This window comes from Mchenga conophoros, linkage group LG12 (assembly GCF_057382185.1).
Source record: "Mchenga conophoros isolate Kocher_MC1m ecotype Shallow Benthic linkage group LG12, M_conophoros_male_GT1.1, whole genome shotgun sequence".
Taxonomy (NCBI): domain Eukaryota; kingdom Metazoa; phylum Chordata; class Actinopteri; order Cichliformes; family Cichlidae; genus Mchenga; species Mchenga conophoros.
The window spans coordinates 20,338,027-20,351,977 of record NC_140537.1 but is presented as its reverse complement, the minus strand read 5'-3'; the positions used below and the strand labels follow the sequence as shown (position 1 = coordinate 20,351,977).

Below are 13,951 nucleotides of genomic sequence, written 5' to 3'. Positions count from 1 at the left end.
AGAGCAGACCTTCACAGAGACACATGGGCTGGGACCAAGGCTGTGTTGTGGGTGAGGTGCTGCTGGACGCCCAGGAGCAGGGGCCCAGAGCAGCAGAAGACCTCTCCCTCTATGCGCCAGAGTGGGACGAGTAACATTTACAAACCACCTCATCTAAGTTTGGCAGCAATCTGCCATGACTAATAAAAAAAAAAAAAAAATGTAACGCTAGGAGCCCCAGACAGCCACCTGCAAGGAGATGAGACAGTGGCATAGCATGACCTACATGCAGGGACCTCAACATATACAGTGTAAGACTGTGAAATAAGGCATCTCAATCTACTGTTTAATCTAATCATGCAAAATAAATAACTGTTAAAAAAAACGACCTTACTCCTCAACACTACACGTCTGAGACTGAGTGACAACGTACTGTTAAACCGGTTTTAACTGGACACACTGATGAAAGCAAACACTCACAATTGATGGAGCTGGGTGGGAGGACTTGTTGGAAGAGCTCGACTTCTCTGAGTTCTTGGTGACCTTGTTGTCCAACATGTTCTTTTTGACCACTTTGAATTCACGGTTCTTGCCCGGGACGTAGCCATTCTTCAGAGAGATGAGAATGGGGTCTCCATTCTTACCATCAAACCACTCCTCAGCCTCCAAAGCAGGATCTGGACCAGCTGTGTCTGGGTACAAGTCGTCCTGGAACAGGTCCGACTGACGGGAGAGAATAGAGCAATAAGTTGTGAGGAAAAGAGAACTTGTGAATGTGGTGCTTGTGATTTAAAGAGTAGATTAGAGGTCTAAAAGCTGCTGCAAAGTAGCATGTTAGGGCGAGTACTCACCTTTCTAGGCACAGTCATCACAATAGGCTCACACTTTCTTTCATGCAGTTTATAGAACCTGCAACATAAAAAGCCTGGTGTTACTCACAGTTCAATACATCATTACACAATAAAAACAGCAGTTTCCTGTGGATTGTTGCATAACGGTTACAGTTTGCCTCCTAGTGGTCAATCAATGAACTCCACATTAGAGATGATGGAATAAAATCAAAACGATTTCTGGTTTCAGAGATGATGATTTAGGACCAGTCTTGGGTTACCTTGCAATTTCACACTTATTGACATCGAGGCCCCTCTTTGGCATGTAGCCCATACCCCTCTGGGGCTCCTTGCTGGCAAAGGTGTTCAGAAAGTGAACATAGGGAGCCTCGTCTGTGATTTCAAAGTAACGGATGCTGCTGTCTCCCTATCAGGATATAAACAAGTGTTTTATTTCTAATGTGTGCACATTTAAATTGAGACATTAAGCTTTGTGTTAGAACAATGCTTGATTTGATTATTGGGTGCTTAGAAGGAAACGCACCTTTCCACAGAGGTAAACGACATTGGTGTCTGGGTCATAGAAGGGCAGAAGCACTCCATTACTGGTGTCCATCTCATTGACAGTCATTGGCTCCTCCAAGTTTTGCTTAAAACAAAAACAGAAGAAAGATTAATTTGAGGCAATACTGTTCAAAAACGTTAAAACACAGCTTTACATACCAAGTCCATAATGAGGCAAACTGAAGTGCTACAGGTGTGGAAATAGATCTTTAATCAACTCTGAAGCCCTTATAACTCACACAAGTTTATCATTACAACAGCAATGATCAGTAACAAACCTTATAGCGATCCGGCGACCCTGAACCCTCCTTTAATCACGCGAATGGGGGATTCCCATGATGCACTGAGCATTTCTTCTTCACCCACTCACATTGTGTTCATACACCACTCTGCATTTCATCATTAGTTATTGTGAAGCAGCTTACCGTATTCCAGAGAGCCAGCTGCCTCTCACTCATGCGACTGAAGCCAGTAGTGAGGATGTTTCCATCACTAAGGAAAATGGCCCTCATGGGGCGAGCGCCCTCGTGGGCTTTCTCTTTCTCCTGTGAAATAGAGGTTAATGGTTAGCCCTGCGAGTCCGTGTTACTGCCTTATCTGCAGTTCATCATGTTTGTTTCTGCTGAGGTCAGAGGTAGGAACACTCATAAACCTGCTTACTGGTGTGATCATTTAATCAGACAACCATCAGGCAGAAGTGAAATAATACGCAGAACACAAGTCTGAATGAAGATTTTTGATGTTTTATGAAAGGAAAATTCTGGTATGGGTGATTTTAAATGTGGCATGAATGCATCAGAAATATTCAGCATTTCTGATACTGATGGGATTTTCACCACAACAGCCTCCAAAGTTTCATCAGAACAGCTTAAACAAAACTCCACTAAGCACAGTTCTGCACTGATTCGATGTGAGCAGCTGAAGATTGGGAAAAACATGGTTTGGTGTGATGTTTCTCAGCTTTAGTTCTGCCAAGGAAGGCTCAGGCTTTGGTTATAAACTCCATGAATCTACAAATCCCAGGATGAATCCTTGGCATTTAGGGACAAGGAAAGATTTCGTATGATTCCAACAGAGCATGTTTGGAATGTACGGAACAGAAGAATCAAAGCATTAAATCAGAAGCTGTCAGAATAACGTAATGCAATCATGTCAACACTGGAGCACAATCTCAAAGGGAGGATTTCAGCATCTTGCCCAATCCACACCACAAAGAACTGAAACTGCTGTGAGATCAAAGGGAAGCCTGACCCAGCATCAACAGGGATGTCACAATACCAGAAATCTAAGAGGCTGACGATGATACAAGCAAATACCACTTCAATTCTACAACACTATCAATCAAGTTAACGCATTTAAACATAACCTCTTATTTAACAAAAACAAACCAAAACAAAAAACAAACCACTTTCCGACACTTCTTGCATTCTGGTTTTTGGAGGTCTATGTTATATCATTAACCTGATAAACTAACTCAAATGCAATTCTGGCTGCACTCTGTCTTTTTTCCGCTCCGACATTCACAGCAAAATTTGAATGCATCTGTACTTGTTATTAAACTTTAGGTGCTGTTACTGCCCTATTTTCTCAGGTGCTTACAGCAGCCAAGGCACATTGTGTAAATTTTTACAACACCTTGGTAGCAAATTACTGTTTCCCATGACAGTCCTTGGTCTGAATCCAAACTAAAACTGGTAATTCATAATTCAGACTCACAGCTAACAACAATTTTAAGGGAACAATGTTACCATACCGGGGCTTACTAGTCTCTCTACTTCCAAATCAAAAATCCCTGCACCTGAATTCATATTTACCTTTTAAATACTTCAGATACAGTTCAATATAAAAACAGAAAATATGACAATTTATTTGCAAACTACTTACTCCAACAATCTCCTGCTTGCGGGGGTCAATAACCCGGATGGACTTGTCCTTGCAGGAAGTGCAGATAAGGCTTCCATTGCGGTTCCAGCACACATTGTAAATGACATCAGGATGCATGTCCTCCAGGTTGATCATGGCCTCGCCGGTGCCCACATTCCAGATGATTATCTGGTTATCACAACCTGGTGACAGATAAAGGTAATGGTGAGGTTTGTGTTCAATCTGATCATCAAGTTTTGAAGGCAGCATTGTTTTATAGATTTGGAAACACTGCCAGAGCTCATACCTGCACTAAGGAGGATGTTTCGTGCTGTTGGATGCCATGTGATGATGCCCACACGCTTGGAGTGGCCCTCCAATATCACCACTGGCTCAGACATGGAAGTGACTAGGCCATTCTCCGGAATCTGCCACACCTGTAAAGAGACCAGGAAGTCAGAAACTGAGAGCAGACAGTAAAAATTCTCTGAAGTATGAAAAAAATATATATATTCTAAAGGATTTCATGATGATTATGCTGAACACAGTCTAGCAATTAAAATGATTACTGGATCTAAACTGTAATTACAAAAAGGAACCAGAGGGGGGCAGCAATCACTAAGAATTCACAGCATGTTCCTTACTGACTGATACACACAGTTAGACTTAGCAAAATATACTTTTCTTCAGTATCAAGTAATCCAACTAATTACTATTTCTATTGTTACAACGCCGTTACCGTTACTAACAAGAAAATGCGGTGCAGTCGCATTACTATTGTTCAACAAACAGACGGTTGAAGCTGTCTTCAGCTTACCGCACCTTATATCAGTTGCATGGAAGTAGCTGTCTATGTAAGTAATCTGGGCGCTACAGCTTTAAGTAGCTGCGCACACTCCTGCAGGTGGCAATCACTTTCTGGCAGACGATCACTTTTTGGCACAACACCTGGAGTTATCAGGAGCAGTGGCTAGCCACTGTAGAGCATAGGGAACTAACTCCAGATGTAACCCATTGCCATGGTTTAGGGAACAATGACGAGAGAATTAAGCCAACATGTTTTTGGTGTCAGGAGAAATAACACCGACCAAAGGAAACCCACACAAACCCAGGAAGAACATGGAAACTTCACATGTTCAAAACCAGATGGGTTGAAAGCCGGGACCTTCAGCAGTGCCAAACCCAACTCAAATTTTAAGAGATGTGCAGAAAAATGCAACATTACTACCCCACCTCAAAACCAGCTATTTAAGACTTCAGGATGTCAAGTACTGATTGGTTACTATTCACTAACACTATTTATAACATGATTACGTTGATTCATCTGATCTACTTTGTCATAACACTGCTGCATGAAAAGAATTTGAGGTTAAATTTTTTCCTTACATTCTTTAGTGCTCGGTGCCTGGCACAGGCATCCTGTAAAGGTTGTCCTTTCAGAGGAATAGAATGGGTACGCCTAATGCAGCATTTTAAAAAGAAAATAAAGGCCACTCCAGCACATTTTAACATTAAATTAGCTTCGTTGATGTCCAGTGTGTACTCTGTGATAACAAAATCTATTCCTTAATCTACAATAAACGTTTTATGCCCTGCCTACGTTATAGTCCTACTTTACAGGCCTGCTGTGTACACCAGCCAACCCACTCTTACCAAATCTAAACTAAACATCACTGAGAGTCTATTTAGGTTGTGAAATTTACCGTCACATGTTCTATGATATGAAGAGAGGAACCAGCAATAGTTCCTCTCTTCATGGCTCACACTTCTGCAAAACAAACCAAATAAATACTGCCTTGATTTAGCATGGGATTAACAGGAAGTCAGGCCTTTCAGGTGAGGAAGTGGCTGCCATCTAAACAGGCTGAAAGCCTATCCCAGCCTATTATATACCAAATAAGGACATATGGAGAAAAGTAAAACAGCAGCCTGAAAAAAGTCAGTGACCTCAGCTCAATAAATAGCTAAATCATTCCCCAGCTCTGATTCCTACAACACATATTTGAGCTTAATCTAATCCAGAGGGTGAGGCCTGCAACCATTCATGAGTAACCGCAGCCTTGCCTTTCGCAATAAGAGCATGTAGACTCTTGCCTCTTATGATCTAAAGAATGTATGCTCCTGTTGACCCGAGGAGGTTTGAGTTTGGGTGTGATGGGTGAGGCGAGCCTTACCATCACGGTGCAGTCCTCTGAGCCGCTGGCAATGACCTGGTCATTGTGGGGGCACCAGTCAATGTCCAACACAGGGCCTGTGTGACCACACACTGTGGGGTAGGATTTATCAATGCGGCCCGTCTGTAAAAACACAGATAAACAACAGAGTAATAAGATTAGTCTCAGTCTAGAGAACATTATCCATGCTGGAGGAGCGAGTGTGTTTTGAAACAGGACAATTACAGGATGATCCTAAATCCTACCTGCAAAAAGCAGCTTATAGATCTAAAAAGTACTTTGGATTTATCTTGTGCGTGCGTGCGTGCGTGCGTGCGTGCGTGCGTATGTATGTATGTATTAGGGGTGCAACGATATTCGTATCGATATTGAACCGTTCGATACAGTGCTTTCGGTTCGGTACGCATATGTATCGAACAATACAACATTTGTAATTTATTTTATCAACTTTCCTTCTGACGATGCTGTCTGTGTGGAGCGCTCAGTGAATCTGCGTTCGACTACTCCGCCTAGGGTCGACAGTGCAGCCTAGGCGGAGTAGTCGAACGCAGATTCACTGAGCGCTCAACACAGACAGCATAGTCAGAAGGAAGAGCGCAGGGCACCTCCCCCACTCTCATTCAGATCTGGCGTTTGGAATTATTTTGGTTTTCATGTGACGTATGACCCTGAAGGTAAGAGAGTCATGGACTAAAGTAAAACAGTATGTTGGATGTGCCATGCAATGCTCAATTACATGGGTGGGAACTAGTGTGTTAGCGCAGTTAGCTCGTTAACGTGTTGGCCGTCTAGCCCCATGCACGGGGCGATCGGCGGTAGCTCGTTAACGGAGATTTGCCGTGTTGTGGCGTTAAGGTCATTTCAACGAGATTAACCTGAAAGCACTAGTGGGAACACAACGAATATGACTGCACATTTACGCCGACATCATCCTAGTGCAAAGACAAAAACAACAAGCATGCTACTAACTTTAGCCGAGTCATTTAGACAGCTGTTAGCACATGATTCTCCTTATGCTGCTGAGAATATAGCCCAGAAGAAGCGGATAGTATAGCTTTTATTTTGGAAAGAGACATTTCTCTGTAATAAACTCTCTTTTCCAAAGATGAGTGATTCCTCAATCAGATACAGGGCTCGCAAAATCGGGCTAGCGATTTTTTTCAGACGGGCTACCCTGCCCGTCGGGCTATTGTAGGAAGGAAAAATATATGTCAATGCTTTTGCATTCTTTCAGAAATGTAGCTGGGTAATTATGTCATTGGCATCGGTGAGCCACTGTCAATATGTGACATATTGAAATTGCGTTTGAATTTGCGCTTGTTTTTTTGCTTTCACTTTGCAATCATGCGAACTGTGTATAGAGAGCGACAGCACTGATCTGTGAGTGATGAGGGGTCTCATTTGTCATAACTTCTCCGTTTTGTGGTAAGCTTTTCTTTGGCTGTCACTTCTTCACCCTGACCTGTCTTATTTGGCTCAGCAGAACTAAAATATATATCCTGCTACTTTTACACACGGACTCACATAAGCTCAGCGATTCTCTGCGCGATCAACCTCTCACATGTTTAAGCTGCGGGAGATTTCACTTGTCATGTTTGCATAGTAAGCTAACGATTAATAAGAGATGTCAGAGGAATTGGTGCACAAATTATCATCGTCAGAAGGAAAGTTGATAAAATAAAATAAATTACAAATGTTGTATTGTTCGATACATATGCGTACCGAACCGAAAGCACTGTATCGAACGGATCAATATCGATACGAATATCGTTGCACCCCTAGTATGTATGTATGTATGTATGTATATAAATTAATTAGTTAATGACTAATGCTGGCTGAAATGAGTTATATGTACATTTGCAGTGAAGGCAGCCTACCAGAGCAATTATGAATTTAAACAAACAAACAAAAACTTCAGACCCAATAAAACAATTTCAATTTTTTAAATTTGCAGAGTGGGGAAACCCCCCAAAACAAATGCATTTAAAGGTAACACTTAACCATCCTTGTGTACGGTTAATTACAGTTTGGTGAGAAAATACAAAGAACAAGATTAACTGTGCGGAGTCAGAGATTTCTTTTAATGGAAGAATCAAAAAACAAACTAGTTCAGCATCACTGAAATCAAATTTAAGATATCAAGTCACATTACATGGCTCAATAAAACAATTTAAGCATGAAAAATAAAATTAAACTGCTTAAAGCCAGCCTTGATTTATAACATCTCCATAGCCAAAAAAACAAAACAAAACAAAAACAAAAACACTTGGGTTTTACCGCAATCTGAGTTTGTGTCTAAAACAAACTGATTAGATTTAGCTCCTGCTGGACCACCCATAGTAATTAAGGAAAGTTTCTAGTAGTGACGTCAGTAGACAGTAGAAACATGCCAGAGATTCAGTGCAGCGATTTACTTTTAAATAGTAGCCCCAGATCAAACATTACTAAGCTCTTTATATAATCTGCTCACGCAATTCTGACTATAAGGTTACAAATGAATTTCTAATGTATGCACTTGCACATCCTTAAAGTCATACTGCAGATGGATTTCACCTCTAAACCCTATGAGTCCAGAGAGCCAGGTGATCTCTCTGCATGGTGAGGTGACCTATGCTCTAAAGCTTGGGTGACACACCCTAGTCTGTGCTGACTCCCTTGTGCCACTGCAGAGCCATAGAAATGATGTCACCCACTGTGGAAATAGTCCCTCTGCTGCAGGCCTATTTAAAGCATCATGGCTCGTATAATACAAGGAGTCCCTCACTGCCCACAGCTATTCTGAATGGCTTGACACGAGCTACTAAATCCAAGAACCGTATATTCTGTAATGAGTCAGTGAGTGCTGGCTGCAAGAGTCAGGACCACTGACGCATTAAAGTAGACTGCAAATTGTACATGACAGACTTTATAGCCAAACAATTAATGTATTTAAAGCTTTTAAATATAAACATTTTACTTCTGATTCATAGCAAACAGATTGTTTTTATAAACTAATTATAACCACTATGGACCCTTAAACTCACACAGGCAATGAGATGGCACTTCAACCTTGCTGTTATTGCATACTTTTAATAACATGACTCATTTAAGAGGTCCACATTGATGCAAGTGTCTTCTGGGCCAGTCCAGACCTGCAGTGTCCCTGTGCTACGTGAAATATACCACGCTTGTACCAATGCTGTCACCTGACACAAAGCTGGGCTGTGACACACACTCCAAGTTTAGTGATCAAAGTCTGGTTTATGTGACAATGATCTCTGTGTGTGTGTACATGTAATAAGAAAAAAAATCACAAGATCGTGCCAGAACCTTGCCCTACTGAACACACCCTCAAATCCACCCTGAAGCCTAGTGTACAATAAGCTGACTTTGACACTACTGTCAATAGGTTTCTGTGAGCTACCAGCTTATATCACGTAACACTACCATTACATTATGAAAATATACACCTTTCTTTGTTTAGTAACTTACATTCAATTGAGCCAGGATGTTTCTGGGCACATAATTTCATCACATGCGAATGTATATTAGCTCGCAGTTAAATGTATTCATGGACAAGACTTCCCAAAGGCAATAGGAACAGGATGTAAAGCAGGAAGGACATGGACTGATGACCAGGTGTTTCAACAGAAACTGCATAAACAAGTTTGGAAAAGAACAAACCGATCACACAGATAAGATAACCCAACAGTTCAGAGCCATTTGCATTTCCACTTATTCTAGTACTATAGCATTCCAAAGAGGGCATGAAGACATTGTCCATATGTCTGTAGTGTCAAGTTGGAAAACAATACACAGTAAATTAGTAATTGTAGCACACATTTCCCATCATGCTTCTCTTTAAAATGGTAATCTCATATTAAACATAGCCAAAATTAAACAACAGGATACTTGCAAGTAATCCCTGTGAGCCAACTCTAGAGCCAACGCTCTAAACTCTTTTTTAGCATAGCTCTGGTAGCAGTTTGAACAGCAACATCAAGCTACTTTATGTTCTGTTAGTGAGGGGTAGACAATGGGAAGAAAGCAGACTTAAAGGCAGGTGGCCTTACAGGAAGAACAGCCATAAGGGCTTGTTTCAGTGAAAGAATGAGCTGAGCGGCTGCATCAAGGCCCAATAAGAGATAAACAAAGATTATCTGCACAGGGAATCATGCAAGGCTACTAGAGTAGAGTCCAAAAACAAATATGTAGAGCTAAAAAATTAACAAACTGTGTCAGACCTTCTGGTTTCCTTGTCCTACGCTTCTGAAGTTAATAATAAATGTTGGTCTGATTATTCAAGACCTTGTATGTGATGAGAACGATTTTAAATTTCATTCTGGATTTAACAGGAAGCCAATGAAGAGAAGCCAGTATAGGAGACCTATGTTCTCTCCTTCTAGTCCCTGTCAGTATTCTTGCTGCAGCATTTTGAATCAATTGAGCAATTTTAAAGGATTTTTCTTACAACATCCTGATAATAACTTTACTACAATGTTCGTTGCATATTATGACTCCTGTGTTCTGCTAAGCAAAAAGGATCAATCCATAAACATGTCAGCCCCTTTAGTCTCCGTTGCCCTTTCGCCTCCCGCCTGTGCTAACCGTTTTACAGCCTACGAGTCTCGTCTGATCCTCGTCTTAGTGTGTTTTATGAAGAAACAGATACACACAGACCGAGCACCCCTCTGTGTTTGGGCCATACTGATTTGTTAAGTAGGGCTTAATTTGTACAACACACACTTGAGCATAATATGACCCCCTATGCTCTATGAGAGAATTTTGCCTATTTTTATTTATTTATTTTAATAAATAGCACCTACTCTGCTCAACTCCACCCTACTCAGTTTTTAGTGTTTTCCATTATATGGTAGTACCTGGTAACAGGTGCGTGTTAGTATCTACAGAACTGGGCTTTCAAGCAAGCTGAGTCGAGCTGAAAATATAATGTCAGACTGCAGGCCACTGATTGGCCAAGGAGTGATGTCACTGGATGAATCACGAGAGCGACTCCTTCACAAGAATCAAACATAAACACAAAAAGCCATAGGTGCAGATACACATCGCGTCAATGTCATCCATTGTTGTGGTGTGGAGGTTTTAACTACAGATGACATGTTACAGTAAGAAATAGTTCTCAGATGGAACCAGAAGCACGAATACCAAACTCCAAAAGAGAAACTGATGTTTATATCTCATCATTTTTCTACTAACAGGATAAGTTAAATCCATACTTTATGCTCAAATCTACTGTGATATTTGTAGTCCCAATAACACTTCAACTAAACTCCCGAAAACCCAGGCATGGCAGAAGAGGCCGACAGTTCGACCAGAGAGCCAGGCGTTCTTCACATTCCACACCTCAGCCTCAAGCAGCTCTGTTATGAGTACGACTAATGAGAGCAAGTGGGCTGCTAGGGTGTCAAATGTAACACCCTTTGAGGTGTTAATTGTGTTAGTGTCTGATATACACAATTAGGAATTTCAGGGTCTGCAGAGCGAGCACAAGCGGCTTGCCTCAAGTCTGCAGAAAGTTATGATGACATGATACACAAGTTCAGGAACGCAGCTGGCATGAAGCAGGGCATCAGTAATTGTGAGCATGGGAAATTAACAAGCACCAGTGGGATTGCCTGTGTATAGCAGTACACCTATTGTGTGCATCTTAAAAGTCTCATATTGTGAAAATGTATTGTTTTGTGGTTTTTCCCCCACCTGGAGGCATAAAACAAAAGCTGTGAACATTTTTAATACGTTACTACTTTCATTCCTCCACTACATCTATCTACATACATCCACCTTTAAAAGCCATTTTCAACTTTCCACATTAAACTGCAGCTACTTGCAAATCTTCTGTTATTGGTTGCAAGAGTGAATAGAGATTCCTTAAGACTCAATACAACTATCCATCCACCAATCCTTTCTACTGTGTATACAATTCAGAGTCAGAATACTCTGGGGGTCACTTTGCAAGAGGCAAGGCACACTGTGGACAGGACACCAGTCTAATCACAGGGCTAACACACATTCATGCTCACATTAACACCTACAGCCAACATAGAATCAAAAACATACTATTCAACTCTTTGGATGGTGGGAGGAAGCAGAAGTAACCTCAGTCACACGGAGAACATACCGACTCAACAAAGAAACCCCCCAGATGGTCAGCAGGTTTTTACCGGGAGCACTTCTGCCATGAAGCAAGAGCATTAACCACTTTATCATCCCATGGCCTGCTTATTGGTTATTGCAACTGATTCAAATGCTAAATCAAGTGTGAACTTTGAAAGCTTGAAGAAGAAGAAAGGAAAAAAAAAAATCAATAGACTGGACATTTTCTCCACCTACACCCTCTACTTCTAAAAATTATTTTTTACAGCCGATTTCCTCATTCCACTCTGCTTAGAGTCCCTGAAACTGCCTGCTTTCTATAGTTTGTGGCTAGCCTTCTGGCTCAGTACTGCATATATGAATGACAACTTTTATACTGGTTAAGCAGATCATTTATTTTACACCATTTGCCTCATGAGAGACAGCAGTGAATTAGAAATTGTGCATTTGAGGTGTTAGAGAACTCTGCACTTTATTGCCGTTTTTACAGTAGACAAGGCATGCTTTAAAAAAAATAAAAATAAAAAATTATATCTGCTAACTAGCAGTGCTCTGGCCCTTTCCTGCTGTCATACTGCAGGAACCCAACTCATTTCACGTGGCAGTTTTAAATACTACCCAATACCATATCTCAGCAACAACATAAAGCCTCTGGTTCAGTTTGGGTTTGGGTGTAGGTCAACAGATTATTCAAATTGTACATTGCCAGTAAACCCCAGCACCTTTGATCAGTAAATAACCCAACCTTTAGGCCCTGTGTATTCAGGCAGGTATAAGACCTTAACACCTCAGCAGAGGAGTGTACAGTGATAAGGCAACTTGTCCACACCTCAGCAAAAAAAAAAAAAAAAAAAAAAAAAGTCAGCATTTGAGGAACAAGAAACTGCACCAGTATAAACCACGCCTACACGAGCAGCAAGCGACTGTGCTCACTGCTGAATACCTAACATGTCCATAACTACACTACAGACATTTGAATCCTTTGAGAGGAATGTCTGAGGCCTAGAAAACAACTGGTTGCATAGCAACAAGTAAGGCTGCAGAAAATAAGGGTGAATCACACCCGATGGATACAAAGCACAACACTGAAACATACACAAAAAAAAAAAAGAAGAAAAATGCATGAACGAGATTCCCTGAAGGCAAAAGAGGACATTCTTCTCATTCACACAAGGCCTGCACACCACACTTCCTCTCCTTGCAACTCAACATGTGATTCACACATGCACACCACTAACAGGGTCTTGCATGCATGCCGTCCAGTGCTAAGAGCTTCATGGAAATTTCCACTTTTGCAAGTCTCAGCCTATAAAGCTGAGGCGAGGAGCTATGGTAGAGATAAACAGCTGAGGAGTAAGTAGCAACGGCGGCTACATTATCCCAAGATTTACAACCTCCGAATGATAGGCCAGGAACAATGCAAAGCTGGCTGTAAACCAGAGCCGTATTTCACTGAACAGATTAAGCAAGCATACCTGTAGATAGTGTAGAGTTTATTATTAGATATTTTGCAGCCAACATCTTTGCAGCATCTTTGGTGACAGAGATTACTCAAATGAAAAATCAAAGCTTCCATTATCTTCTAGTACGTCTAAACAGATATTTTACACCCCCTGAGGGATGGACTCTCCTCACGTCTATTATGAGCAGAGGACATGCTGTGACAGAGTTCTGCACTTTTGGCTGAAAGCTGCTAAAACATACTTGGAACATATATATGTTAAGTTGGTAATGCATTCAGATGTAGATAGATGAGAAATGGCTGCAAACTAAATAAATAGCTAAAAAAAGATTTATTTCTAAAAATTTTCTTTAAAGATTTGCTACTTCAAGAAAAAAGCCAGGAGTAATACTGATTATCACATTAAAATATTTAAATACGGCACTTGGATACAGTGAGTGACTCATTGACAGAAACAACATCTGACTCCAACCCAATTCTCTCATCTTGGCCGCTTTTCATATTTCGGCCTATCCCAGAATTCACATGTGTACTTACACTGCACGAAGCAGCCAATGGCAGGGCAGGGAGGAAATGGTCTTGGAAGCCTGTCAGGCAGGGAGCAGTGAATGACCATATATGGTAAAATCTGCAGTCAGCAGGACTGAGAGGCAGAAGCGGCAAAGGCAGAAGCAAAATGACCAAAGTGTGGGGAAAGACCCTGGATATCATGCACACCCAGTGCATTTTTGCATAAAGACACAGGAAGCAGCTACAAAGGCAGTAAAACCTAGTGAATATTAGACAGAGGAGAAATAACGTGTCACTGTAGAAATGCCCAAGGATTACTAACAGGCACAGGCTCAGCAGAGTGAATGAATGGTACCATTGATTTAAAACCCACACTCCAAATTTGATTTCTGTAAAGTGCTTAGAACATAAAGGTGTTGCTGGGTAAAAGTGTTTATTGAGCAGGATTTTTTTTAATAACACTCCCATCATAGGAT

The 13,951-nt window shown here is 41.2% G+C and overlaps 1 protein-coding gene across 2 annotated transcripts in view; it reads right to left on the bottom strand.

The window, feature by feature from the left end:
- Positions 1-13,951, bottom strand: part of LOC146562536 (coronin-1C-A) — a 40,961-nt gene that overhangs the window by 3,256 nt on the left and 23,754 nt on the right. For both annotated transcript variants that reach the window (XM_085294355.1, XM_085294356.1), the window contains 8 exons: positions 5,411-5,533; positions 3,544-3,673; positions 3,258-3,439; positions 1,799-1,918; positions 1,354-1,458; positions 1,091-1,236; positions 831-888; positions 460-702 (listed from right to left, as the gene is read on the bottom strand). In XM_085294355.1, coding sequence (XP_085150481.1) covers positions 460-702; positions 831-888; positions 1,091-1,236; positions 1,354-1,458; positions 1,799-1,918; positions 3,258-3,439; positions 3,544-3,673; positions 5,411-5,533 — 1,107 coding nt within the window. The remainder of the gene's footprint in view (positions 1-459; positions 703-830; positions 889-1,090; positions 1,237-1,353; positions 1,459-1,798; positions 1,919-3,257; positions 3,440-3,543; positions 3,674-5,410; positions 5,534-13,951) is intronic.